We start from the raw sequence: 26,925 nt of genomic DNA, 5'->3' as shown, positions 1-26,925 counted from the left end.
GTCATCATAAGCATCATCTGCAGAAGACTCTAAAACAGCACTTTCTAAAAGGCTATTAATTTAATTACTTGTTATAGCCATTGTTCATTGCCTATGTCCCCTCCCCAAAATATAAGTTCTGTTTTGTTCACAAATGTAGTCCCAGCACCTAGAACAGGTGAATGGCACACAGTCAGTGCTCAAAATAATATTTTTTGAATGAATGAGTGAGTGAACAAATGAACAAATAGTTTAAGAGACATAGCTGTTTTCTGGCTTCCACACCAATAGCCCTTCTTTCAGAGTGGGCCATGATACTTATTTTTCAGTTAGTGCCACATGAAACAGTGGCATGAAATGAAAGGAGATTGGGACACACCCCCAGGTTCCTGAGCCCTGTTCTGATTATGTGGCAGAAAATATACTGGGAAAAATTAGGTGTACGTGCCATCTAGATTTTACAAGGCTGTGCTACTAAGAGCCAAGCATTTTTTTATGTAAATTCAAATTTAATTTGATTATCTAATCAATGATGCCGGATGAATAACCATAAAATAACTATTTTAATAAATGACATTTGCTATTTCTTGAGACTACTCTTTTACGGCTCTTACTTGAATTCAAGGCCAAAGAGCTTTTTAGTTGCTATCATTTCAGATAAATATCTCTTCTACTTAGCTTTATTCTTTTCAATCTTAAAACCCTGGGAAACGTTCCCAAAGTACATTTTCAAAAGGAAAATCTCCACCAAAAGCTCAAATTTGTGCTAATCTATTTAAGAAATATAATTCTTGGCATCTATAGAACAAGGGCCTCTTGTTTTGCTTTTCCAGTCAGATATAACTGTCCCCATGAACATGTCTTTATTTCTACCCTGAATTTCACTGACTTTATTCCCTGAGTACTGGGCACTGAGTTGTGTGTAAGATGATACACATACCAGCCTGCTCACGTCTGCACTGAGGGGCAAGATCTCTCACAGGCTCTGGCATTAACAGCTGCTGCTAAAGTGGTTTATTTGTGTGAGTATTCATAGGCCTTTCTTGGCACATTAGCATTAGCATTCCTGTGCTCCAAGGAATCCTAGTGATAAGACAATTTCACGGGCCTGCGATCTACTGCATTAGCAACTCCGTTTGCTTCACCTGAGAGCAAAGCTCAGCTGTGGGAAGGAGGTTGTATAGTACCTGTCAGGTCCTAGGGCCTGTGTCTGTCCAGCCTTATCTTGGCCTCCCAGCTCCTCACTCATATCCCATTGCTGTCAGCAGTGCCCCTGGCTTCTTGATACATTAGGAACCGTCTAGACACTGTTTAGAGGTTGTGAGCAATTTGGTGACAATTCTTTAGTGTTTATATGAACTATTTGCTTTTTGCTTCATGTTTCCCTTCTATCATTTAAGACGTTTCCAGATGACCTATGGGGGGCGGGGAGAAACAGAAAAATTGAGTGTATTAAAGTTCTTTTTGTTTTTTTAAAATTTGTGTGTGTGTGTGTGTGTGTGTGTTAAATGATGATATTATACAGTTTTCAGGGAATTTTATACATTTCCCTTGGAACTACACTTTAAAAACTTTAACAGCTACCCACTCTTTTTCTCAAGAACATCTAGAATTGTGGTAAAAAAAAAATATGAACAAATTGGCTAAGACATCCTGTTATTTCATTGTTGCTGGCAAGTGTTAGTCCATGTCCAAGGTGCAAAAATATTAGTTGCTGATAATACTGAATTCCATGGACCCTTCACTGTGCCTGTGCTCACAATTAGTTGGAAACACCTGAGTTGTACTTCCCACTGCCTCCAACTGCGGTTTCTCAACAAGGAGCAGGTAAAGTGCTTAGAGGCATAAGCCGCTAATGCAGCGGTTCTCAACCTGTGGGTCGCGACCCCTTTGGGGGTCGAACGACCCTTTCACAGGGGTCGCCTTAGACCATCAGAAAACACATATATAATTACATATTGTTTTTGTGATTAATCACTATGCTTTATGTTCAATTTGTAACAATGAAAATACATCCTGCATAACAGATATTTACATTATGATTCATAACAGTAGCAAAATCACAGTTATGAAGTAGCAACGAAAATAATTTTATGGTTGGGGGGTCACCACAACATGAGGAACTGTACTAAAGGGTCACAGCATTAGGCAGGTTGAGAACCACTGCTCTAATGGAAGACGTGTACCCCTCTAGTTGAAAGTTGTCCTTGGCTAAGGACTCAGAGCAGATAAAGAAGACTTGGGTCTGCAGTTCATTGTAGGAAAGCTCTGAGAAGAATTGTCTCATTATGTTCTACTCTCAAAATGGGGGCTTTGACCTGCCATCACAGGGACAAAGATGTGTCACCTAAAAGTTAAATTAGCAAAAGTCCACACGAAATGGAGAAATTGGCTGTCAATGGGGGCAACCCAAGAAATTATATAAGTAAGACTGAGAGATTTGGAAAACATCCAATGCTCTAATTCAGGTGATATGAATATAACCTCAAGGACACAGGGATAAAATATTATAATTGAGAAAATAGACACATAAATTGGCCTTTCTAAACACTACATGTCTGAAGAGTAAGTCAACAACAAAACAGGATGCTCAGCGTGGGATCATTGTTTTGGCACATTTGTCCAGCTCTGCCCAGGGGGTAGAGATTGAAGCTCATGAACAGGAAAGCTCCAGTCACCAGAGATGGTGATTTGGCTGTAGTGCAGGACTGTTATTTTACTTAGGTTTCACATGGCCTAGATGAAATATGCCTCAGGATCTTTCTTTGCTCCCCTCTGATCTTGTGCCCATGAGTGAAAACTCTGGTTAGTAATCTGGTTCCTGATATCCTAATGATATAAATGGGTTACCCTAGGTGTGACCTGGGAGACACGCTTATGTGGATGAGTATATTGGCCTGACTGATTATGCACCAAAAAGAAATCCTTTGGTAAAAGTTAGCGTCAGTGGATCTGAGAATTCTGTGTGGTTGATCATGCACACACCCAGAATTCCAAAGCTAACGTGAGGGGAGTAGCCAGCCACTCAGGGAGGCCTCATAGTTCATCATACTAGTAATGGCCTAGTCCAGTGGTCAGTAAACTGCGGTCCCTTGAGTGTGGCTCTTGCACAAAATACCACGTGCGGGCACGCAGGTACAGTGCAATTGAAACTTCGTGGCCACACTCAAGGGGCCAAAGAGCAGCATGTGGCTCAAGAGCCGAATTTTGCCAACCACTGGCCTGGTCCTATCAGGCCCAATTTATCACTAGATAAAGGCAAAGCCTAGTATCAGAGAAGTAGGTTGCTGGCCATGGTCTTGATAGTTATAGAGTTTTGGGAGCTCTAAGACGTTAGGACAGAGACCCAGTAAGTGAAACTGCTATATAGACATGATTTGTCACCAAGGAACAGTGTCAGAGCATTCAGTATGGCTGACTTCATGGTGGAATGTCAGATTATGTTGTTGAATATCTATTGTCTCTGTTCAGAAGTCAGATTGACCCTTGAGTCAGAAAAATGGCTGAAACTACAAGAATAGATTAAGGGTTTAGCAGGTCTATTTTTGTTTCTAGGGACTGAGTGAAAAAAAAAAACTTAGGCACAAGAGACTTAACTGGCTCACTTTAAAAAATTTAGGGCTAGAACTGGCCTAAGGTAGTTTAATGGATGGGGCTCAAATGATGTCACCAGGAACTGGTTTTCCTTAACTTGTCTCTCAGATAGGACCATATTGCCTTGAATGTCAAACAAATTCTGAGGTCACAGGATGGTAGCAGCTACTCCATTGTGTATTCTCAATACCTTGAATCTTCAGAAAATATAATCTGTTTCATAGAGCCCTTAATGCTCCTTAATTATAATTGAACTAGAGGCCCGGTGCACAAAAATTTGTGCACTCGGGGGGAGGGGGTCCCTCAGCCTGGCCTGTGCCCTCTCGCAGTCTGGGACCCCTCAGGGGATGACCACCTGCTGGCTTAGGCCCGCTCCCCAGGGGATTGGGCCTAAGATGGCAATCAGACATACCTCTGGCAGCCCAGCAGCCCTCGGGGGATGTCTACTTGCCAGCAGGGAGCAGGCCTAAACTGCAGTCGGACATCCTTAGCGCTGCTGAGGAGGCAGGAGAGGCTTCCACCACCACCGCTATACTGGCAGCCATCAGCCTGGCTTGTGGCTGAACAGAGCTCCTCCCATGTGAGAGCGACCTGTCTACCAGGGGGCAGCTCCTGCATTGAGCATCTGCCCCCTGGTGGTCAGTGTGTGTCATAGTGATCAGTCATTCCCAGTCCTTCTGCTGTTAGGGTCAGTTTGCATATTACCCGTTTACTATATAGGATAGAGGCCTGGTGCATGGGTAGGGGCCGGCTGGTTTGCCCTGAAGGGTGTCCCAGATCCGGGTGGGGGTCCCACTTGGGTACCTGGTCAGCCTTGATGACGGACTGAATGGCTGTTTGCAGCTGGTCACACCCCCTTCAGGGTGGGGATCCCCACTGGGGTGCCTGGCCAGTCTGGGTGAGCGGTTGAGGGCTGTTTTCAGGCTGGTGGGCGACTGACGCTCCCAGCCTTTCCTTTTTTCTTTTTTTCTTTATTCTGGGATTTATTTACCTTCTATAGCTGTCACTGGAGCTGAGAGCCGGCTCCAGCTCTGAGGCTGTTGCCAGCTGAAAGCAGGTACCTGGGGTTCCTGCTTTAGGTTCTATAATTGCATTAGGTTCTATAATTGCAACATTGTTGCATCCGGAGCTCAGAACCCAGCAGCGGCAGGCAGGGAACCTTGGCTTCCTCCATCACCGGAGCAAGCAAGCCTCCTGTTCGCTTCAGCTGCCTGGCTGCAAATTTATGGTTAATTACCATGTTTCTCTATTATTAGATAGGATAGCTTGCTCATCCCTGAACCCATCATTTGGACCAGGAAAATGTAAATCTCTGACCAATGTCTGAGTCATTTGACCATCCTTGTAATCAAGGGCAGAATGTGTGCATTAGAAGTACCTGAGATGATGGCTGTAGAAGCTGGAATCTGCTAAGAAGTGTGCATCAACTCACCTGTCCAACCATCTGTGAAAATGAATGGCACTGGGGTGTTGGGCTCACACTGGGCCATTGCTGTCCATGCGTGATGCCAGCAAGAGGGAAGATGCCACCCCCTCCTCCTTTCCTACCACATTATGTACTCAGTGACAACTATAACATGTTTTTCATTAGTCATTCAATTTGACAAATGTTTATTGAATACCTACTATAAACCCAGAATTGTGGGAGGTATTAGAGGGGATAATTCTCTGAGGAAAGCTATAGCACTTTTCACATTAACAGTTTGAGAAAAGCAACCACTTTTTTAAAAAAATATACATATGTTAATAATTTTTTAGAGAGGAAGGGAGAGGGAGAGGGATAGAGAGTTAGAAACATCGATGAGAGAGAAACATCGATTCAGCTGCCTCCTACACACTCCCAACTGGAGATGTGCCCCCAACCAAGGTATATACCCTTGTCCAGAATCAAACCTGGGACCCTTCAGTCTGCAAGCTAATGCTTTATCCACTGAGCCAAACCAGTTAGGGCAACTTTTTATTTCTAATATAACATGAAGTCAGCTTCCCAAAAACATTGTGCACTGTCCAAGTTTTGCTTTATATTTACCCTAAGGGGTAGAATGGTCAGAATGGTTGATGGTAGTGAAGACATACCATTCACTTTAAAGAAAATAACTTGGATTTTTCAAATATTATTCCCAAATTAGGTAATTAAATGCTGATAAAATTATTATGTGTAAGATATTGATGCTCTGTGACAAAGTAAATCAAGAAGATAATTATTTTAGGATCAAATTTTCTTTATATTTTAGTCTTCTGTTCATTCATTTTTTTTCTTCTGAATTTCATTAACTGAAACTTCAGTTAAGATACAGTTGGAAAGCAATTTCTTCAGCATCAATCTGATGTTACTCTTCTCATCAATGACTCCTGATCACCCTAATGATCAATTCGAAACCCCTTTCATCATTGCACCCCTATTTACCTCTCCAGTCCCTTCTCTCACCTCCCAGTTTTTCCACATGTACCACACTCCAGTCATACTGAACGATTTACAGTTACCTAAATGCACAACCTCTCTCACCCCTGTGCCTCCACATGTGCTTTTTTCCTTCTGTTCACTCTTTTTCTTGCCACCACCCGGCCATTTCTTATTCATCCACTAGATCTCAACTAGGACATCACCTGCTCCATGAAGTCTTTCCAGACACCACCTGCAAGACGGGGTTGGGTGCTCCTTCTTTGCTTGATTAGTACCCTGCACTTTGCCTATCCTGACTCTCATGAGTCTATGCTATGAATTGCCTGTTTGCCCTTAAGTCTCCCTATAAGGACAAAAGTTCCCAAATTCAATGAAAGCAGGGTGGAGGCCTTTGTTTTAATGCCTGCACTTTGAGAGCTTAGCTCAAGAAATATTTCTTGGATGAATGAATAAATACTGGTAATGAGCCTCTTGCTATATGTTGTTTCCTTACATTTCCTCAGAATTACAACCGGCCCCCTGTGATGGCACTAGCCATCCCCATTGCAGTGAAATTCCTCCACAGAAGCAACAAAGAACTGTGTAGGAATATGTCCAACTACTTGTCCCTGGCTGCAATCACCAAGGCGGATCTCCTGGCTGATCACACAGAAGTCATAGTGAAGAGCATACTCCAAGGTACGGTGTGAAGGCTGAGCTTGGGGACACGTGTTAGGAGTCATTTAGAAGTGTTTTCAGGGTGTGGAAAGTGAGACCTAGAGTACTGAGAGGTACCTTAGAGTCTCTGCTTTACCACTAGTTGACTTGTGAACACGGGTAAGGTTCCTTGGGCTGGCTGCGTCTGTGTCTCTTTACTGGGCAGATGAATTATTTGGGCTCATTAGCTACATTGTAAGCTTCCAACTCTACATATCTCAGTGTAGAGAACTGTGTTCTATGCTTCTGCTCACCTTGTCCATCTACCGACTATGATAAGCCTGTCTGTCTGTACTGCCATCGGTGGCAGATGAAAAACCTCTTCTTCCTTTGGTTTCCAAAGGCAAGAAAGGTTACATCAATTACACCAGAAAATGTGTAAAGACTTCTTAAATGTGAACATTGTTGGGGGTTGATTTGTGTTCAATGCTATCATAAAAACTCAAATCAGGACACCTCTGTTAACTGTTTTACATTTGAATGAAAGAGATCAAGTTTAGTCCAGTCAAAATATTTTCTTTGCCTTGTGTTTTTTCCTTTGCTTTCAGATCTATCAGAAACCATGTTTGTTTGCCTTTAATTTGGGATAAGAGAAGAATATATGGCATTATTGGATATGCACCAAATTGTCCCCACTGCCCATTAATAAAGCTGTATGAGGTCCATGAGTATCTTGGCCTACACGTCCCTTCCTACATGTTCAAGTTGAATGTCAATCCCTGTAAAATGCTTCCAGAAAAAGTATTTCGTAGAGTTCCCAAGGGAGTCCTACGTGTGCTCTCTTTCTGCTGTGATGTCCAGCCAGTCCACGTGCCTCTGCTGCTGTCCTTTCCATGCTTCCTGACAGGGCCTGCTGTGGTGGGTTCCACCTCTACCATCCTGTGCTCAGCAAACTCCATGGCTGCTGCCATCAAGGTCCCAGGAACAGACTCCATTCCACACTGCCCTGCCTGCCTGTCCTTTTGCACTGCTCCTCTTGAAGGTCAGGAGGCACCAGTCCTCAGTCCACTAATTCCATGTGGCAGGATCGGGGAGAACACCCGTCTTTCTCCTTGGTGTCACATTTTGGTGGAGGGGCCCCAGAGCAAGGTTGCTTGGCTCTCAGTGCCAAACTGTGGGACCAAGTCAATAGACGGGGCAACAGACTGTTCTGTTTTGTCTTAAACTGTCTCTTCTCTGGGCTCCACTATTGACCCAAGAGTTGGGCTAGCAAAAAAGTAGTTCTCCAGTTCTCAAAATGCCTATCACCCCCCAAGGACTAAGGTTCTGTTGATTGTACCAAACATTCCTAAGAAGAGTTTTTAGGACCCCAACCCTCACCCACCCCCCCCCCCAAGACATTGGCCAGCTACCCCAATGGTCTGCCAGATGTCCAGATATATCTGAACTCCATCCACGACAGTGTAAGTTTATCACCCTCCCTGTGCCCCTCTAAAGATTTTTCATTGATATTACTAGTCAGTATCATTCTCTTGGCCACAGCATTGAATGCTAATTTCACTTTTTACGTATTAAATTCGCTAAAAGCCCAGAAAAGCAATTATGTTTTTTTCACCACCTTGGTTATATATTTGGAACAGATTTTATAGGAATTAAAAACACTTATAAACCGCACACATTTTAAGTCCATGATAGTTAGACTTGTATGTAACTGATATATGGAAAAAAATTTTGAATTGTCTCTTTGTAGCTGCCAAAAGCTTAGGTCATGTATTTGAGTGTTTTTTCCCTTTCTTGAAATGCATTTTCAATGACAAAAAAAAAAAAATCTTTTGAAATGCAAAATACTTTCTTAATTCACTGCAAGCATTTGAAATAAACAAATGATTTGGTTTATTTGCTCTGGCACAACAAAAATTACCATAAAATAAATGATAATTTGACCTGAAAAGTTGGGACTACATATTTCAGGGTTTAGATTTTTTAGGACAGATATATCTGTAAACTCCACAGTCACTCACATGAGCACATCAAACTTTGAGCTTCAAAGCAGAAGTGATCTTGCTGTCTCTGAGTAGTAAGTTTCCTGCTCTGCAAGTTTTTGTTTATATATACCCTGACAACAGCCTTAGGGACATCAGAAAGATTTCGTTTTTCTTTACTTATAGTTTTCTCCCCTATAGAACTTGCTTTTTGACTTATATTATCTGAATCCTCAATCTCCCATATTTCTACTTCTACAGAAAATGTTGAAGTTTACAGTTGTTTGATTTGACATTACAAGAGTAGAATTATAGAAGTATAGAATCTTAGTTTGGGACATTAATTATAAGTTAGCACATTTACCCAGGCAACGCTTGAATGCCCACCAAGTGGTCATCCATTCAGTGAGAATGATAATAATTATAATAACCATAACTACATTGAGTAAAATTTATTTCATGCTCTCTTTAAGCCAAATACTATATTAAGCACTTTATACTGATTATATCATTTAATCCCCACAATAATTCCATCACAGGAGTCCTATTGCTATCCCATTTTACCAATTAGTAGTACTTTAAGTAACAGAGACCCCAGGTATAAATGCCTTAATGATGATGGTGACAATGGCAAGAATAATGAAGAAGAAGAGAGAGAAGAAGCAGGAGAAGGAGGAGAAGTAGGAGGAGGAGGAGAGGAAAAATTAGAAGAAGGAACAGAAGGAGGAGAAACTCCTCACTGGAACATCTGACTAAAAAGTGCATGAGTATATCAGACTTCCCAGGTGGCTTGATTCAGGGCTCAGGGGTGGTCCCAAAAGTTATTACTCAGCTCTGCTTCCTGTGGAGTCATTCCACTCTCATGCTCCACATTATGGGCCTCTGCAGCATCCGGCTCACATCCTCAGGAATACTGATTAAGGAAAAGAAACTCCATATCTAGTCTCACTGCCTCTGTTTGACCTGACATGGGTCACATACCCATTTGCAGCCTTACGTAAGTGTTAGCCTTTATTGCTTTTCACTTTCTTCTTAATACATTCAGCCCACTGCTTTGGCATGCCAAGGAATTGGATAATGATTCTTTCATCTCAATGTATCTGTAGTTTTTCCAAGGCTCTTGCCATCTGTAAATTTTATGAAAAGAACTACTCTACCTTCATTATAAAACATTAATTTTAAAACGTAGGCCAGGTAGGGCCAGTCAAGCCTTGTGGTGTACCAGTAGTGACTGCTCCTTATACGTGGTTGATATTATTCTATTGATCATATTTTTTCAATTCTACTATACATGTTTGTTCCTGATTCCAAACCAAAAGCCTCCTTATGCTTATAAATCAGTCATGAGAGACTGTCAAATGAGCTTATCTATTTATCCTTGAAGGCAAATATTTCAATATTTCCAAGCCATTTTTTGCTACTTCTCATTATTAATGATTATATATAAGTAATAGTGTTTACTTCTACATTAAATGTAAACACAAATTTATTATATTCATTTTGTTTAGACTTTAATTGTTTTGTATTCTCTGAACCCACCCTGCAGCAAGAAGGAGTATTGTCTTGATTTATACCTGATAGCTAAGGAGACAGAAAACTGAATATCCCTATATGAAATCAGACAGTTGAATCAGTATTTTTAAATCAAGCCACCAAATAAAAGCAAAACAAAAACTATCCTATGTAGTGTTATAGGCAAATGAGAACAAATATATAAGGGATAATTATCTAAACTTTTTCCAGATAATTGAAAAGAAGTATATTCCCCAGCTAATTCCACAAGTCTAGTACAGCCATGACAAGAAAAATATAAGAAAGGAAAATGCAGGCTGATCTCAACTATAAACATAGATACACAAATCACAGAGAAAAACTTTAGGAAAATGACTCTAGCAATGCTTAAAGGTAAAAATAGTATACATTTGCTGAGTGCTTTCTCTATACCAGGTTCTGATATTTTAACTCATATAATTCTTCTAATATTTTATGAGGGACAAACTATTATTATCCTCATTTTATAAAATTCATAATGACTAAGTTGAATTTATTCCAAGAAATGCAAGGATGGCTTAATATTCAAAATATAATTTCCCACAGTAAAAGACTAAAGGGAAAAAAGGTTATATGATCAATAAGCATCTCCTAAAGTTCAGTACCAATTTGCCCTAATCAGTTTGGATCAGTGGATAGAGGGTCTGCCTGCAGCCTGAAGGATCTCCATCAAGGGCACATACCCTGGCCCTGGTGGGGCTCATGTGGGAGGCAACCAATCAATGTGTGTGTGTCTCTCTGTCTCTTCCACTCTCTCTAAAAATCAATGGAAAAATATCCTCAGATGAGGATTCACAAAGTTTAGTATCAATTCATGAAAAAATTTTGCAAACTATACATTATGGAAAACTTCTTAAACTGATAAAAAATATACTTTCAAGGATATATATATATATATATATATATATATATATATACACACACACACACACACACACACACACACACACACACACATATGAAACATTAGAAGCACTTTTTTAAAGTCAGGAATGAGACAAGAATGCCACTAAATCTACTTCCATTTACTATGGCACTTTATGATCCTAATTATGAGAATCAGAAAGAAAGTGACAACAATTATTATTTCTCAAAAATATGACCACCTATAGCAGAAAATCTAAAAACTCTCTTGTCAATTCTTGGGCAGAATAAGAGAAATTTAAATGAAGTTGCTGAAAAAGAGATAAACTTATAGAAACCAGTTGTTTTCCTGTAGACCAGTAATAACAAAGTTAAAATATAATATTAAAAATATTAAAGTAACAAAATAAAAGATACCTAGAGAAAAAGATGTGTGATTTTTTAAAATAAAATAATAAAACTTTATTGAAAGTAATTAAATAAAAATAACCAAATAGAGCAATAAACCATGTTCATGGATGGGACAACTTGATGTAGCAAACATCAATTTTCTCTATATTAATCCATAAATGCAACGAAATAAAATCCCCTCAAAAATTTCCATGAAAAATGAAAAGCTTATTTTAAAATCACAAGTAAGATACACTGGAACAGGTAGCCAAAGCAATTTTGCAGGAGAAAATGGGGAAGTTTGGGGAGGAGAGGGAGCCAGCAACTTCCAGATATCAAGACATTGTAAAGTCATAATACAGACAGTCCCTGACTCTACCAGTGAAAGTGGGACACATTTGGTAAAAACCAAACATTGAACTTTGAACTTCAATCTTTTCCTGGGCTAACCGTATGCAGTACAATACTCTCCTGATGCTGGGCAGTAACTGTGAACCACAGCTTCAAGTCAGCCATGAGAACATGAGGGAAAACAACTGATCCTCTACAGGATATTATGTTGCCAGGGTTATTTTGGATCTTGTGCTTTGTGTTTTCACATCCCATCATGTCTACAAAATTCCCATTTGTCTCCTGCTTCTAGTGAGAAGAGGAAGGCAATTACTCTTGAGATGAAATTCAACATAATTGCCCTACTGTAGGCTGGCTAAAGGAAGTGTTCTGATCACACTTAAGGAAGGCTAGGCTAAGCTATGGCGTTCAGTAGGTTAGGTCTATTAAATGCATTTTTGCCTTATGATATTTTCAATTTATGGTGAGTTTATCATGACATAAACCCTTCATAAGTCAAAAAGAATCTGTAATTAAAATGGTGTAGCGCTGGTGCAAGGACAGGCAAGTAGCCCAAGGAATAGAATAAAGAGGCAAGATAGGCATCTATGCATATATGGAAATTTCAGATGGCAGTGGAATCTTTATAATGGACTAGAGGCCCAGTGTACGGGCGTGAGTCCCTCAGCCCAACCTGCACCCCCTCCAATCTGGGGGCCCTCTCTAATCCAGGAGACCTGACGGCTTAGGCCCACTCCCCATGGTTCCTGTTTAAGTCATATCAGAGGTAATTTTTTTAATATATTTTATTGATTTTTAGGCAGAGAGGAAGGGAGAGGGAGAGGGATAGTGAGTTAGAAACATCGATGAGAGAGAAATATCGATTCAGCTGCCTCTTGCACACCCCTACTGGGGATGTGCCTGCTACCCAGGTACATGCCCTTGACTGGAATTGAACCTGGGACCCTTGAGTCCGCAGGCTGATGCTCTATCCGCTGAGCCAAACCAGCTAGGGCAAAGAGGTAATTTCATATTTTGTAGCATCAGAGCCTTTTCAGCATGGGAGAATTTTTTTCTGTGGTCCTGAGTAATTCTCCAAACTTGTTCTTTGTCATGTGAAGATGCTCTGTGGAACCTGCCCGGTAGCTACAATAATAAAAGACAAACATGCAAATTGACCGTACCTTCGCTATACCTTAAGGCATGCCCACCAGCCAATCAGAGCGACTATATGCAAATTAACCCAACCAAGATGGTGGCCGGCAGCCACGGAGCTGGAGTGAGCAGGAGGCTTGGTTGCCCAGTGATGGAGGAAGCCAAGCTTCCCGCCTGCTGTGGCCAGCTCCACTCAAGGCAACAAAGTTTCAATTATAGAAGATAAATAAACCCCAGATACCTGCTTTCAGCCAGCCGTGGCCACAGAGCTGGAATGAGCAGGAGGCTTGGGTTGCCCCTGGCAATGGAGGAAGCCAAGCTTCCTGCCCACCCTGGCCGGCTCTGAGCTCCACTCAAGGCTACAAAGTTTCAATTATAGAAGGTACATAAATCCAGGAATAAAGAATAAAAGGAGTGGCCTGGAGCTTCTGTCGCCTGGGGGCTTGGCCAGCCTGAAAATGGCCCTCAGCCCCTCACCCAGACTGGCCAGGCACCCCAGTGGGGACACCCCACCCTAAAGGGGGTGTGGCCAACCTGCAAACAGCTATCAGCCCCTCACCCAGGCTGGCCAGGCACCCCAGCGGAACCCCCACTCTGATCCAGGACACCTTTCAGGGCAAACCAGCCAGCCCCCACCCATGCTCCAGGCCTCTATCCTATATAATAAAAGGGCAATATGCAAATTGACCCAAACAGCAGAAGGACTAGGAATGACTGATCACTATGACACACACTGACCACCAGGGGGCAGATGCTCAATGCAGGAGCTGCCCCCTGGTGGTCAGTGCACTCCCACAGGGGGAGCTCTGCTCAGCCACAAGCCGGGCTGATGGCTGCCAGTACAGCAGTGGTGGCAGGAGCCTCTCCCACCTCCTCAGAAGCACTAAGGATGTCCGACTGCAGCTTAGGTCTGCTCCCCGCTGGCAAGTGGACATCCCCCGAAGGCTCCCGGGCTGCCAGAGGGATGTCTGACTGCCAGCTTGGCCCCTATCCCCCAGAGAGTGGGCCTAAGCCAGCAGGTGGACATCTTCCGAGAGGTCCCAGACTGCAAGAGGGCATAGGCCAGGCTGAGGGACCCCCAGAGTGCACAAATTTTTGTGCACTGGGCCTCTAGTTGGATTATAAAAGCATAACTAATGCTTATCTTTCACACCAGATAAGAATATGATTGGAAACCCCTAGGGTCTCTCAACTCTAAGGGATTACGTGCGGGCTTTTGGTTTGGAACTCTGTGATGCAACTGGTATCACAACTAAAGCAGTGATGTCCCTTCCTTTGCATTTCTGAATCTGTGGTCATAATAAGGAAATACTATGTCTCTTTGTCCATATGCCTTTTACATGGTCCGCTGGCACAAGCAACAAGATGACCTCAAATGAGTTGAGGCTTAAGTAGAAAGTCTTTGGAATGAAAATGTAATATTGTCTCAGCAGGAGTCCAAATTCCTTCCTTATTGGCAACAGCCTAAAAAAACTGTCGAGTTAGTTATGATGAATTCACCTCATTTATTTCTCGATGTCAGAGAAAATTCAAAGCACTGATTAGTGAGCTGCCTCAGAAGACATGGAGATAGCAAATTGACCCCCTGCCATCTATAATGGCAGTAACAACATGTACCACCTAGGGTAGAAATGAGCTTAAATAGACAAAACAGATATACTTTTGCACAATGCCATACCATAGTTCATCATGGTTACTATGATTCCTCTTAATACCATCATCCTTGTTGTCATCATTAACAATCATATGCCATGTGCCAGGCCCATATTAAAGGCAGAACCATAGCAATTTGTGGAGTTTAATAATCCCTAGGAGATACTTAGCCATTAAAAATTCATAATACAATTATTCTTAAAAGAAAAGGTTTTCAGTTCACCCACCATATTACAGATTGTTGGGAAAGAATTTATTAACCAAATATTCTAGGAAATAGGTGACCAACCAACCTTATTAAGAATATTCAACCTGAATATTTATATACATAGGGAAATATTAAATATTAAATATAATGTTGTAAAAAGCCAACCTAAATGTGGATTAATAAATAGAGACATCTTTTGAAACAAAAGGATCTGAGTTGTTAACCAAATGTTGGATCAGGTGCTAGCCAGAGTTTGCACCTTTTTGACTCCACCAGCAGATGGTGCTGTGAAGTAGAATAAGGCCTGCCTAGGAATGAGCATCTAGGTGCTGAGCTCTGAATGAGTTAGCCACAATGTAAAGGAATCTTTATATTATTCGTTTGTATTGTTGTTTGTGTACTTATTTTCTATTTAATCCTCTGGGAATGACTTGGGAAAACTTTTTTCAAGATAACTCTTTTATTTCAAATATTATTTTATGGCTAAGGAAGCACTTTTAGATACATTATCTGTTTTTTGTTTTTATGTCATTTTCATAATAGCCCTTCAGCAAAGTAGGTAAGTCCTGGTATCCCTAATTTATTGGCTAATTTGAGACTCACAAAGATTAGTTGGCAGGCTTGACTTCTTATAGTTAGTAGGTAATGGTGTTAAGTTTTAAATACTGGATTTCTAACCGGAAGCCCAGCAAGCTTTCCTCTACACATCAGATTTATAAAACTAAATGTAAGTGTCAGCAATTTCAGTTTTCAAGTTCACTGAATATAGAACATTTAAATGAACATATACATTACTTTGACCAAGATTTTTAACATCACAAGTACTATTTCTTAAGTGGCTAAAAGATAGTTCTGGAAACATTTCGCCTTAGTAAGCTTCTCAAAGAAGAGCTTTATAATATAAAATTTTGGTGAAATAAAATTTCAGTTATAATTTCTTCTTTGTTTACAAATCTAATTCTTTGTTAAAGTGAAGTTAATTAAGTAATTACTTAATTACTAAGATCTACGATTCTTAGTAATCAAGTCTTCTGACTATATTTTAAAGGAATTTAAAATATAGTCAGCTGGCCAACCTCCCATGTCCCTCCCCTGCACTGATCGTGCACCGGTGTGGTCCCTCAGTCTGGCCTACGCCCTCTCACAATCCAGGACCCATCCAGGGATGTCGGAGAGTCAGTTTCAGCTTGATCCCACAGGCCAGGCCAAGGGACCGCACTGGTGCATGAAGCCATTATAAATGAATCCTATATAATAAAAGCCTAATATGCTAAGTGTCTGGTCATCCATTCAAGCAATCAAAGTGTAATATGCTAATGATATACTAAGGCTGCTCACCAGTTGACCAGTCGACCAGTCGCTATGATGTGCACTGACCACCAGTGGGAAGACGCTCCCAACTGGTAGGTTAGCTTGCTGCTGGGGTCTGGCTGATCAGGACTGAGTGAGAGGTGCTGGGCACACCCTGGAGCCCTCCCGTGGCCCCTCCCCAGCTGGCCAACCTCCCATGTCCCTCCCCTGCACTGATCGTGCACCAGTGTGGTCCCTCAGTCTGGCCTACGCCCTCTCACAATCCAGGACCCATCCAGGGATGTCGGAGAGTCAGTTTCAGCTTGATCCCACAGGCCAGGCCAAGGGACCGCACTGGTGCATGAATTCGTGCACCCGTTCTCTAGTTTATATTATAATAGACAAGGAAGATATAGCAACTCTGTTTTGTTCATATATTATCCCTGCAAAAAAGTTGTTCGACTGACATACATATGTATCTACTCAAGTGACAAAGTGACAAACTGTCAGAATTTGCCTGGAGCTGAAGGGTTTCTTGGGACATGGAACTTTCAGTACTAAAGCTGGGACAATCCTAGGCAAACAGGACTGTTGGTCACCCTAGTACACACATAGTATATTTTATTCTTCACATATATAACATATTATAGGTTTCTTCCTAATAACTTGAACCATCTTGCACAATTATTTTACTATGCCATAATATGACGATGCCCATAGCAACCATTTTGATGAATGAATGTGCTAAACTAAGCCAGCATACTAATTTTTTAAAATATTTTATCTCAGTTTTACACATTTCTTGCTGTCACCATGTATTTTTAAACCCTTTAAGTGCTATTAGTAAAAAAAAAAAAAAAAAAAAAAGTCAGATAGCCTACCAACTTTCTGAGCATTTGTAAAATGCATTTTCTAAGTATAGCCTATAGTTTTAAAATTTTTTTTAAATTATAGTTGACATACAATATGATATTAGTTTCAGGTATACAACATAGTAATTAGACATTTATATACCTTGTGGAGAGATCACATTAAGACTAGTATCCATCTGGGACCATACTTAGTTATTAAAATACTATTGACTATATTCCCTAAGCTGTACATTATATCCCTGTGACTAATTTTATAACTGGCAGTTCATAAGACTTTTTAATACCTTTCACTTTCTTGTTCATCCCCCGACCCCCACCCCCACCCCCACTCCTGGCAACCTTCAGTTTGTTTCCAGTTGTTGTTGTTTTATTGTTGTTTTGTTTCTTAGGTTCCACATATAAATGAAATCATATGATAGTTGTCTTCCTGTCTCATATTTCACTTAGCATAATATCCTCTGGGTCCATCCATGTTGTTGCAAATTGCAAAATTTTACTCTTTTTCATGGCTGAGTAATACTCCATTTTAAATATATGACACATCTTTTGATCCATTTGTCTCTCAATGGATACCTGGGTTGTTTCCAAATCTTGGCCTTTGTAAATAATACTGCAATGAACATAGCAGGCCTGTGAGCATTTTGAGAAAATAAAGTACATGGTCTTTTTAATTTAAAAAGAATTGCTCTCCTGGATAAGGATTAGATTAGGTAGACAATCAATAGTGGGTTAAAGAAGTTAGAAGTTCATTTTTCTCTCATGTAAAAGAAGTTCAGGGACAGGCAGCTCAGGGCTGGCAAGGAAACTTTACATCACTGGGGAGCCAGGCTTCTTCTCCATGGTTACAATGCATTTCATGGTCTAGGATGGCTGCTGAGAGTCCAGCCATCATTGCCACATTCCAATCAGTGAGAGGAGGAAGGGAAAGAGAATCACATTCAATATTTCAATGTCAGCCAGAACTTAGTCATATGGCCACATCTAGCTGCAATTAATGCTGTAAAATATAGGCTTTACTCACAGTGGCCATATGTGCCATTAAAACCAGAATTCTATTACTTAGGAAAAGAGGGGGAAATGGATATCAGGGACCAATTAGAACTCTCTGGAACAACTACCCAGACTTACTAATGTAGCAAATGAAATTTCTACTTTTGTAATCCTAAAATTATTTTCTTCGATTTATTTCTTTTCTCTGCCATCCACATGTGATTCCTGTAAAAAATGTTAAGTTCACTTACAGTGAACCTGTCAGCATATGTGTTTGCATATATCTTGGCCTGAATCATCTTGGGTCTCTTGCACAAACATAATTCATGCTGAAATGTGGGAAGGAATTGAAAGCATTCCTAACTCTCTGCTTAAGGCTGGGTCCAATATTTCTTCTTTCAGCTAAGGCCAGTGGTTCTCAACCTGTGGGTCGCGACCCCTTTGGGGTCGAACGACCCTTTCACAGGGGTCGCCTAATACCATCAGAAAATACATATATAATTGCATATTGTTTTTGTGAGTAATCACTATGCTTTAATTATGTTCAATTTGTAACAATGAAATTGGGGGTCACCACAACATGAGGAACTGTATTAAAGGGTCGTGGCATTAGGAAGGTTGAGAACCACTGAGCTAAGCATTCAAATTATATAGACAATGGCTAAACAGGGATTTGCATAGTGTGGCTGCAACCTTGAATTATGTTATCTCCATGGGTCTGAGACTGTCCTATAAGCTCATAATTGCAATTTTCTTTGAGAGCCATCAGTCTGGTTTTGTGAGTCTCACAGGTAGAATGAAGCTATACTGACCCATAAGCATCCTCAAAGATTCCTAGATTCATGGAATTTTATTGCTAAAAGGTATCAAAAGTCCAACTCCCTCCTTTTACTGAGAAGACTCAGAGGAGTTAAGTAACTTGCCTGAGGACACCAAGCTATTTGGTTACAAAATGTACTTTGATAATTCCTCCAGGCCCAACTTTCCAAATGTCATGAATAGGATATGACCTGTGGCTGTTCAGGCCCTGTCTTTAGGTGGACCCATCATAGTTATGGTCCTACCAGATTTCCCATTGACATGCAGAAGCAGCTTCTGGAGTTCTGTCGGCCCTGCCAGGAGGAGAACACCGGTGTGGTGGCAAGTCAGCTCCTCATTGGCAGGGTAAAGGGGCTTGACTGTCCCCTCCTGGTGTGTAGTAAGAGAATGGAATGTGCTTTAAGGGCCCGAGTCATTGTTTCTTTTAAGATTTTTAGATCTCCCAAATAACATTCCTAAGCCATCTCTCTCAGGCATCACGAGCATCTAGGGAACTCTGATCATTCTTTCTTTTTTTTTCATGTTACACAGGACAGAAAGATGAATAAATACACTTATAAATCACCAAATTGGAAGGGACCTAGAGATCATTATTTTCTCAATTTATTGATTTCTCAATTGCAAAAACTTAACCCAGAGTGATGAATTGGATTAGCCAAGATCATATTTCTTCCTTATGACATATTGAAAGCCAAACCTTAAAATACCATAGTTTGTTTCTGATAATATTAACTCTTACTATTTACATAGTAGACTACTATCTGAAAACTAATTGCCCACTTCAGATGAAAGATGGAAAGTGTGGAGTTACTCCAAAAACCTCCTAAATTTATAATGACACGACATGGGCTAGGTTTATAAAATATTTTATTTACAAAAATAGTCTTAATAAAATTAATACAAAACCATTTTACAATATAACTTATATAACTATCTTCTCAAAAAAGTGACATTTGATTATAACACATAAACTACATTTGTATTTGTTAAGTCACATTGTAGTATAAATATGTTTCACCATCATTTTTTTTTTATAATAAGGTACATGCCAAAAACAATGAACAATCGACAACAAACGTTATTTCATTATTCTTCCGATGTAAAAGTCATCTCTGGCCAAAACAAAATTAATCAAGAAAAAAAAAAAAAAAGTAAAACAATTGTCCTGTTCAACAACACAGTCCTTCTTACTTATTTGAGAGTTTATCTGACAAAGACACAACATTAATTTGAAAGCACCGTGGCATAAAGTCTAGTAACAATATCCCCAAAAGCCTTCTCCGATGTCTTCGCTCAACTGTTTATTCAGTATTTTGCCAAGATAAATAAAGATTGATCTCAACTCTCCCCTTCATTCGTCTCAAGTGTTTCTGAATATGCACTGTGGCGTTTAGACCTTCCCACACTGGCATATGTTTAAAAAGTGAGTTTCTTTCTTTGGCTTCAAGTAGAGTTTCACAATACTTAGGAGACATACTGAGCCCCTCCATGTGGCTGTACCTCTGTGACTCCCCACCCGACCACATTTCCCCGGATGTGACAGGACTCTGCTCCGCCGGCCTCTCTTATCTCTTCATTGCTGAGAACACGATCCCAGATATTGAAGCCGGTGAGTCTCCCAGAAAAGGCTAATGTTTCATCAAAGCCGCCGCCCACACAACAGCCGTTCTTTTCCTGGCCAATCTGCAGAATGCCTCCCTCGGGAACAATGTGACCTGCGGCCAATCCCGCAGTGGTGGCCACCAGTCCACCATTTACCCACAAGGACACGCGCCCTTCCTCGGAGTTCCAGGTGCTGCACAGATGGGTCCACTTTCCCAGGGAAATCACAGCATCGGCAGCCAGTCTGTTCTCCTCTCCACCCACCACCAGCACGATGGCCTGATAGCTGAGGTACAGCTGGATCTCATATGGATTCCTCTTTGTGCCATAGGAAAACAGGATGGTTTTGTTTAATACATCTGTGGCTTTGACCCAAATGCAGGCACTAAAAGACTCGAGCTTCACTGGTGTCGCCGGATGCACGCTTCCAAAAATCTTCTTGGAACGCATTGGGAATAAAATCGCTGTTTCACAGCCTAGAGGAGCAAGAAAATAAGAAGAATATGAAAAAAATATATAAAGTCATTCAGAAATGATTCTGGCATTTAGGTATATGAGCCTGGGCATTTTAATGACTACAACTGAAAATTGATTGCAGTATCACAATATGATGTGAGGGGCCTCAAGTGTGTTCTCTGTGGAGCAGAGAAAACAGGAAGAAGGGAAGCCAATTGTCTTATTCAATGAAGCATCTACTAATAAATGGAGGAGAAGGCGTGCAGAGGAGCCAAATTGTCCAAACCCACAGAATAATGAAAATCATGCTTTCGTAACTATTTCCCCTCCCAATTAGCTTTTTTTGTTACAACTTTAAAAAAAAAAAAAAATGTTGAGTCACTATGCATTAACTTCAAACAATGACACCATAATTTCCAAGAACTCAGAGCCAAACTCGTTTCCTTCTCCTTGACTTGTTCTCCAAACTCCCAGAACAAAAGCCTGTGAAAGTCAATGGATCTAGCTGAGCCCATTTAGCCATTGTTAACACGCATTTTTAAACAAAAACTTTAGGACAGTCATGCTGTTGCTGAATACATTTTAATATACCACATGCTCTCAAATACTTATAAACTTTGCAAAAGTTTGTAGAAAACTATCTTTGAAAGGCAAAAATGTGTAATGACGATGACCAACTTTTATTGGGTGCTCACTATGTCCCAGATATTGATCTTAACATCTTACAAATCATTTTAACCCTCATATCAGCACCAGAAATAGTCAATATTCCCATCTGACAGATGAGAAAACTGAGTCAAAGAGCGCTAAGTAACTGAGCTATGTTTACACAGATGGTAAGTGGTAAAACTAGGGTTTGGACTTGGGCACTCTGGCTGCAGAGGCCACAAGCGCGACTTGCACACTGCATTGCCTTTTCATGGTGCAAGAAACCCTGGATTCGGCTAGAACAGCTGGAATCCAGTTTGTTGCACTACTAGTCAGCTGTGCAGCTTTTGATGACCCTCCTAATTTCTCCAAGCTTTACTGTTTTCTATAGAAAGCTCTCCCTTCCACTTGCCTTCCAATATTCTGCAAGTCAGCAAGTAACACTGTAGCACTCAGAAAGAGCCGTGGAGCCCAAGGATATGCTTGAAAACTCTGACTTTGTCCTTATGCCTGTAAACACGATAGAAAACTTTAAGGAAGAGTGAATTCTTCCAAGGGGATTGGTAGAGAACAGATTTCTGCTAACGAGCACTTAGAAGAGACTTTCAAAGTTAGTGGTTGGGAGCTCAGTGAGCTCCCTCCTCTGTCCCTCTCCAGGTCACATGTCTGGTAAGGGAGCTGGGAAACTCTGTGCTAACACCGTGAACAGGTGAGCCCTGCGTTATGTTAACCTCATATATGTCTGATAGAACACATGTGAGAGTTAAACTAGGACTAGGTATTCCCTTAGTAACAATGTAAAAAACAATGTCATAAAATAGCTTTGAAAAGTAAACTTCCAGAGCATTTAAAGACTAACTGGTGAATAGACAGAACCAAGAGGAACCAAAGGTCCATGCAAAGTGTGGTCAGCTAAGCTAAATGCCTGCAAGTGGCTAAGGGTGAGGCTCTGTCCTAAGAAAATTAAAGATGTAAATAGAGAAAATACTGAGATTCGTAAAATCCTGTAAAAGTAACTACCATATTAAAGCACAAAATGGGTCCTGTCACACGTTGGCATTACCTTTTTCACTGAATAATTTGAATTTTTGAAGATTTTTTTTAATGAGGCGTTGATTCTTTATTCCAATGAAATTGGTAGGTGCATTTTTTTTCCCCTAGCTATGTTAAATAAATCAAATAAAGATCACGGAACAAGAGATCACATGATGCCTGGGTGGGCGTTTGAAAGATAGTCCCTGCAATGTTTCAGAAAAGTAGTATTCAAGAGGGTGCCTACTGCACCCTAATTAACTGATTTCCTGTTTAGCTAAGCGCAGGCAGTCTGGGCTGCATTCCATAGCCTTCCTTCATTGCCTCTCAAAGGCCCCGCTTCCCCTGCAGGCTGCCCTGGCTGCTGGAGTTCATGGAGTGGAACTGCATGCTGGCAGGTTTTTTTTCTGATTTCTTTTGGGAACCAGTGATTGAGGCTCTTGATATCTCTTTAAAATGTCAGACACTCTCTCGTGAAATGGCTTTTAACTAATAGGGTTTCCTGATTATGTTATCAAAGACCCAACAAAATTAAAACCAGGTTCTTCGGGGGCCAGCAGAGTGATTAGGAATCCCTTAGAAGCCAAGCTGGCAGGAAACCAATGGAGGGAAAATCAAAGCATGTGGATAAATCTGTTATTGGATTTAATAAAAAATTAACATTTTAGAACTCAGAAACACCCCTCCTCTGCTCTAGCTAAAATGCAGAGGAGAAGGTGAACATTAGCCTAATTCTTTAGTTTTCCAGGTGCATGAAGTGTGCAATGGCTTTGCATGGTTTGCAAAAGACAAGAAATTTCATTCATTTAAAATAGCCACAGAATTATACTTTGCCTTCTTGTCACTTACATTGAGGATCTATTGTATATTTGATAGTATGCTTTCCTCTCCCTTTCCAAAGCCCTACTTAATATTTAAGAAAATGTGTTCCGTCCTGATAAACAATCCTCAAATATTGAGGGAAGACTGGTGTTCCGGTACGGTTTCTGTGATTGTAAATGAAATGTGCTCTCACACATGCCTATGATTTTCCCCACACTCCATCCAATCAGAGTAGCCCTGTTGGGGATAGAGGGAAGGATGGCATTGTCTGTCATTGCTTTCAGTCCCTGAGTTTCCCAGGAAAAGTGCAATTATGGTTTCTTACCCAGAACACTGGTTTTCTAATACAGCCCACAAGTGATACATCACCATTTCCTAGAAATTTTGACTTATAAAGGAGTGTTACTTAGCTCCAAATCTTCTCTTTATTTCTTTCAGCCATCTTTAAAATGTATTATTGCAGGCTCATGTGCATTTGGAGGTTCATCGAGTATCACGTGGGACTCTAACAAATTGCATCTGGTTTGAACCACCGCTCTCCGGTTTGGCCCTGACCCCTCCTCTCTCCGCTCCTCCCCCCCCCCCCCAAAAAAAAAATCCTTGGGGTGGCACCACGTAACCAATTGGCTCCTACACTGATGGTTCCGCTTTGGATCCCTCAGCGTCCGGCTTATTCCAAAGCGCACACCCTGGGAACTCCCCTCACCAGCTAACTCCACAGACCCTGGGGCTGCGGGTAGGGTGGGGGGCGGGGTGGGGGGCTCACAAATCCTACTAACCCATCCTGAGATCAGATTCAGCCTCAAGTCTCTTGCTCAGAACGGGCGGGGAGAAGAGGCCGGGCCAGGGATTGAAAAACATCCCTTAAAATTAGTCTGGGCCCCGAAATAGCGCGGGGAACCAGAGCTCCCCTAAAGACAGAGGCGGGCTAAAATTAGAAGGAGTGGAAATCCCTAACAGAGGGAAGGGAAGCGAAGCGGGACCGCCCGCCGGAGAGGCCAGGCTTGTAACTGGCTAATAGAGCCCGTCCTGCCGGGCCTGGTGGATCCGGTGTCAGCAAGGGGCCCTCGCCTATTTCAAGACTATGATGGTCACGTCCACAGCCATGTCCGGGGCTCCCCGGGGCTGGGAAATACTTTTGAAAGCCAATTTCCTTGCCATGTATAGTGTGTCTGAGCCCTATGGCCATGCGTGGAGAAATGGGGGGTCGGGGGAAGGGAGGGAGGGAGGGAGGGAGGGAGGGAGGGAGGGAGTGGTGCGCCTGTGTGTGTTGGCCTGGAGGGTTGCCTGACTTGGCGTCCCGCAACGCGCGCTCGGAGAACAAAGCCGCAGGGACGTCCCCCCTTGGCCTTGGTCCTTACCTGCGGGCAGCCAGCGCCGGGCCGCCCAGCCCTGCACCGCGCGGAGGTCCTCTCGCGTCCGCCGCAGCTCCTCCAGCACCGCGCCCAGGACGCCCCCCGCCTCCTCCGGGCGCTGCGCCCCGGCGCCCTCCAGGCGCGCCAGCCTGCGGCCCGCGTCGCGGCTCGCCTGCAGCAGCTCGTCCAGCGCCGGGGCCAGCCTGGCTTCCGCCGGCGCGCACGGCCTCGCCGGGCTGCCCGCCAGCCGGCCCAGCTCCGCCCGCAGCCCCCGCAGCTCGCCGCGGAGGAGGCCGTCGGTGGCCTGCAGCAGCATGCTCTCCCTCATCTGCGAGTCCTCCAGCATGATGAAGAGCTTGTCCCACTCGGAGGGCTCCCGACGGCAGTCACACGGCGTGGCTAGGGCGCAGGGACACAACACGTTACGCGCCCGCCCAGACCTTCCTGGGGTGTGCGTGATCCAAAGCTGACCTCTCTAAGTGGCCCCAAGTTCCTGCCCATCCCATCACCCCCTTTCCCTGTAAGGGCACCTCAAAGAAGCCGCGTGTAAATATCTGGAGAAGGACAAAAACCTTTCATGCTAGTCTATGAGTAACTTGAACTCTAGGAAACTGCCGTTCATGTGGCTCGAGTGTCTGCGATTTCATGTGGTTCCGATCACGATGTAGCTGTGACAGAAATAACTTTTTGAACTCCTTCCTGAAGTGTTTCTCTCTTTTTGCAAAACAGGCTATACTTTTTATCCCGTTTCATTACCTACAAAGTCTATGCATTAGTTTGAGACCTACAGAGCTGGACCTGCAGTTAGGGGTTAGCAGAGAGAGTTAACGTGAACTTACGGTCCTCGGTGGGATGAAGTCCATTGTCTATTTCGTTGTCCAAATTCACGTACATGAGCTCATAATCATCCGAGTTCTCGGCGCGCCCTGCAGACCAGAGAACACATAACAGAATCGCGCAGAGATGCATTGCTGGAGAGAGGCGAAGTGCTTCGGAGACTTCCCACCGCTGGCGGGGGGAGCCGGGGGAGAGCCGCACCAAGTAGCAGAGCTGGAGCCGAGGAGAGTGAGAGTGAGCGGCAGGAGCCCAGCGCCCTTAATAAATGCCGGGGACGCCGGAATGGGGATGAATGAGTAATGCCGGTGGCACTGCATAACGGGAGTTCCCCTGAATTTGAGGGGGAGGGGGCTGGGTGGGAGGGCGAGGGGGACGTGGAGGCTGCACAATAGTAAACCACAAAGGTTTGCAATGCAGTCAGATTAATTGGAGGAGGGTCATAGGGGAAAGGGGCGGGGGGCGGTCCTGGGCTCAGGCTGTGCCCCTGAGGATTAGCCGTTGTAACTGGAATTGGTGGTACTGAGGGATGACAGGGAGGGGGCGGGCCTGGTGAGGGGGAGAAATGACTCAGTGGGCACAGAGGTGTGAAAACAAGATCATCCTGGCAGCATTTTGTGTGCGCTTTTATCATTTCACAACCTTTATGTGCAGAAAACTTTTTTTTTTCACTTTTCTTTCCTAAGCAGTTTTTATACGTCTAAGCTGTGAAAGTTACTCGCTGATTCCAAAATAAACCAACTTGGTAAGAAAGTTCTATGACTCTGGAATCCAAGTGTGTTCCTCGTTATTCCGTCTTTAATCCTTCTGGAGTCGCGACTCTGCTTTCATAAACACACCTTTTAAATGGCAGCACGGCGAAACTGGCAAAGCTAACATGAGAAATAGCTGGCGGAAAGGAATAAACGGATCCTAGGTCTGTTTTTCATAACAAGATATTCTGTGCAAATTAATGTTATTCCACTAGGCTCAGAGTCGAAGATCGTGTTTTTTAAAGTTAATTTAGGGATTCCTGCTTCTGCCAATATAGGAAGGTCTATATAAACTGAAACTTTCCTGCACAAAACACCTAGAAATGTGTTTAAACTAGAATAATCAGAAACATTTTAAATGTAGGAATAAATGCCAAATAAGAGAAGTATCCAGGGGCCAAAGGTAGAGAAGGAACCAAAACAAGAGGGGTAAGGCCAAGAGCTGATGCTGGAGCCCTCCTGGAGGGTGGGGTGTCCGTTCTGTAAGGACCAAGTGTTAGTGACTGACCAGGTGGGATTAAAGCATAGGCCAGCCTGAGGAGTTAGAGGTGAGGACCTACCTAAAGCCAGACTCTCAGGGAGGTATTGCCCTACTCTCTGCCCCAGCACCAGAAAGGGAAAAGTAAGTAAGTCACTCTTTGATGGAACCCTACAGATAGAGTCCCTAAGAATTTGTGATTTGGGGCCTGCCCTTACACACATTCCAG

The 26,925-nt window shown here is 42.5% G+C and overlaps 2 protein-coding genes across 5 annotated transcripts in view; one reads left to right on the top strand and one right to left on the bottom strand.

Annotated features, from left to right (window-relative positions):
- The window catches only part of VEPH1 (ventricular zone expressed PH domain containing 1), a 213,508-nt gene that overhangs the window by 23,934 nt on the left and 162,649 nt on the right, over nucleotides 1–26,925 (top strand). For 2 of the 4 annotated variants that reach the window (XM_081086678.1, XM_081086679.1), the window contains exons 4-5: nucleotides 6,481–6,655; nucleotides 19,759–20,618. In XM_081086678.1, the coding sequence (XP_080942804.1) occupies nucleotides 6,481–6,655; nucleotides 19,759–19,778 (195 nt within the window). In that variant the 3' untranslated portion in view covers nucleotides 19,779–20,618. Of the gene's footprint in view, nucleotides 1–6,480; nucleotides 6,656–19,758; nucleotides 20,619–26,925 lie in introns of those variants that run through there. The other 2 variants (XM_081086676.1, XM_081086677.1) reach the window with 1 other exon arrangement.
- Nucleotides 20,182–25,601, bottom strand: PTX3 (pentraxin 3; the record flags this gene model as incomplete). The annotated part of the gene is made up of 3 exons (XM_081086681.1): nucleotides 20,182–20,795; nucleotides 24,639–25,031; nucleotides 25,472–25,601. The coding sequence occupies 3 exons, from the start codon at nucleotides 25,599–25,601 to the stop codon at nucleotides 20,182–20,184; spliced, it is 1,137 nt and encodes a 378-aa protein (XP_080942807.1).

The sequence above is a fragment of the Myotis nattereri genome (genome assembly GCF_964212035.1).
Source record: "Myotis nattereri genome assembly, chromosome: 3".
Lineage (NCBI taxonomy): Eukaryota > Metazoa > Chordata > Mammalia > Chiroptera > Vespertilionidae > Myotis > Myotis nattereri.
Note: the sequence above shows the minus strand (reverse complement) of the source record. Positions and strands in the feature narration are given on the sequence as shown.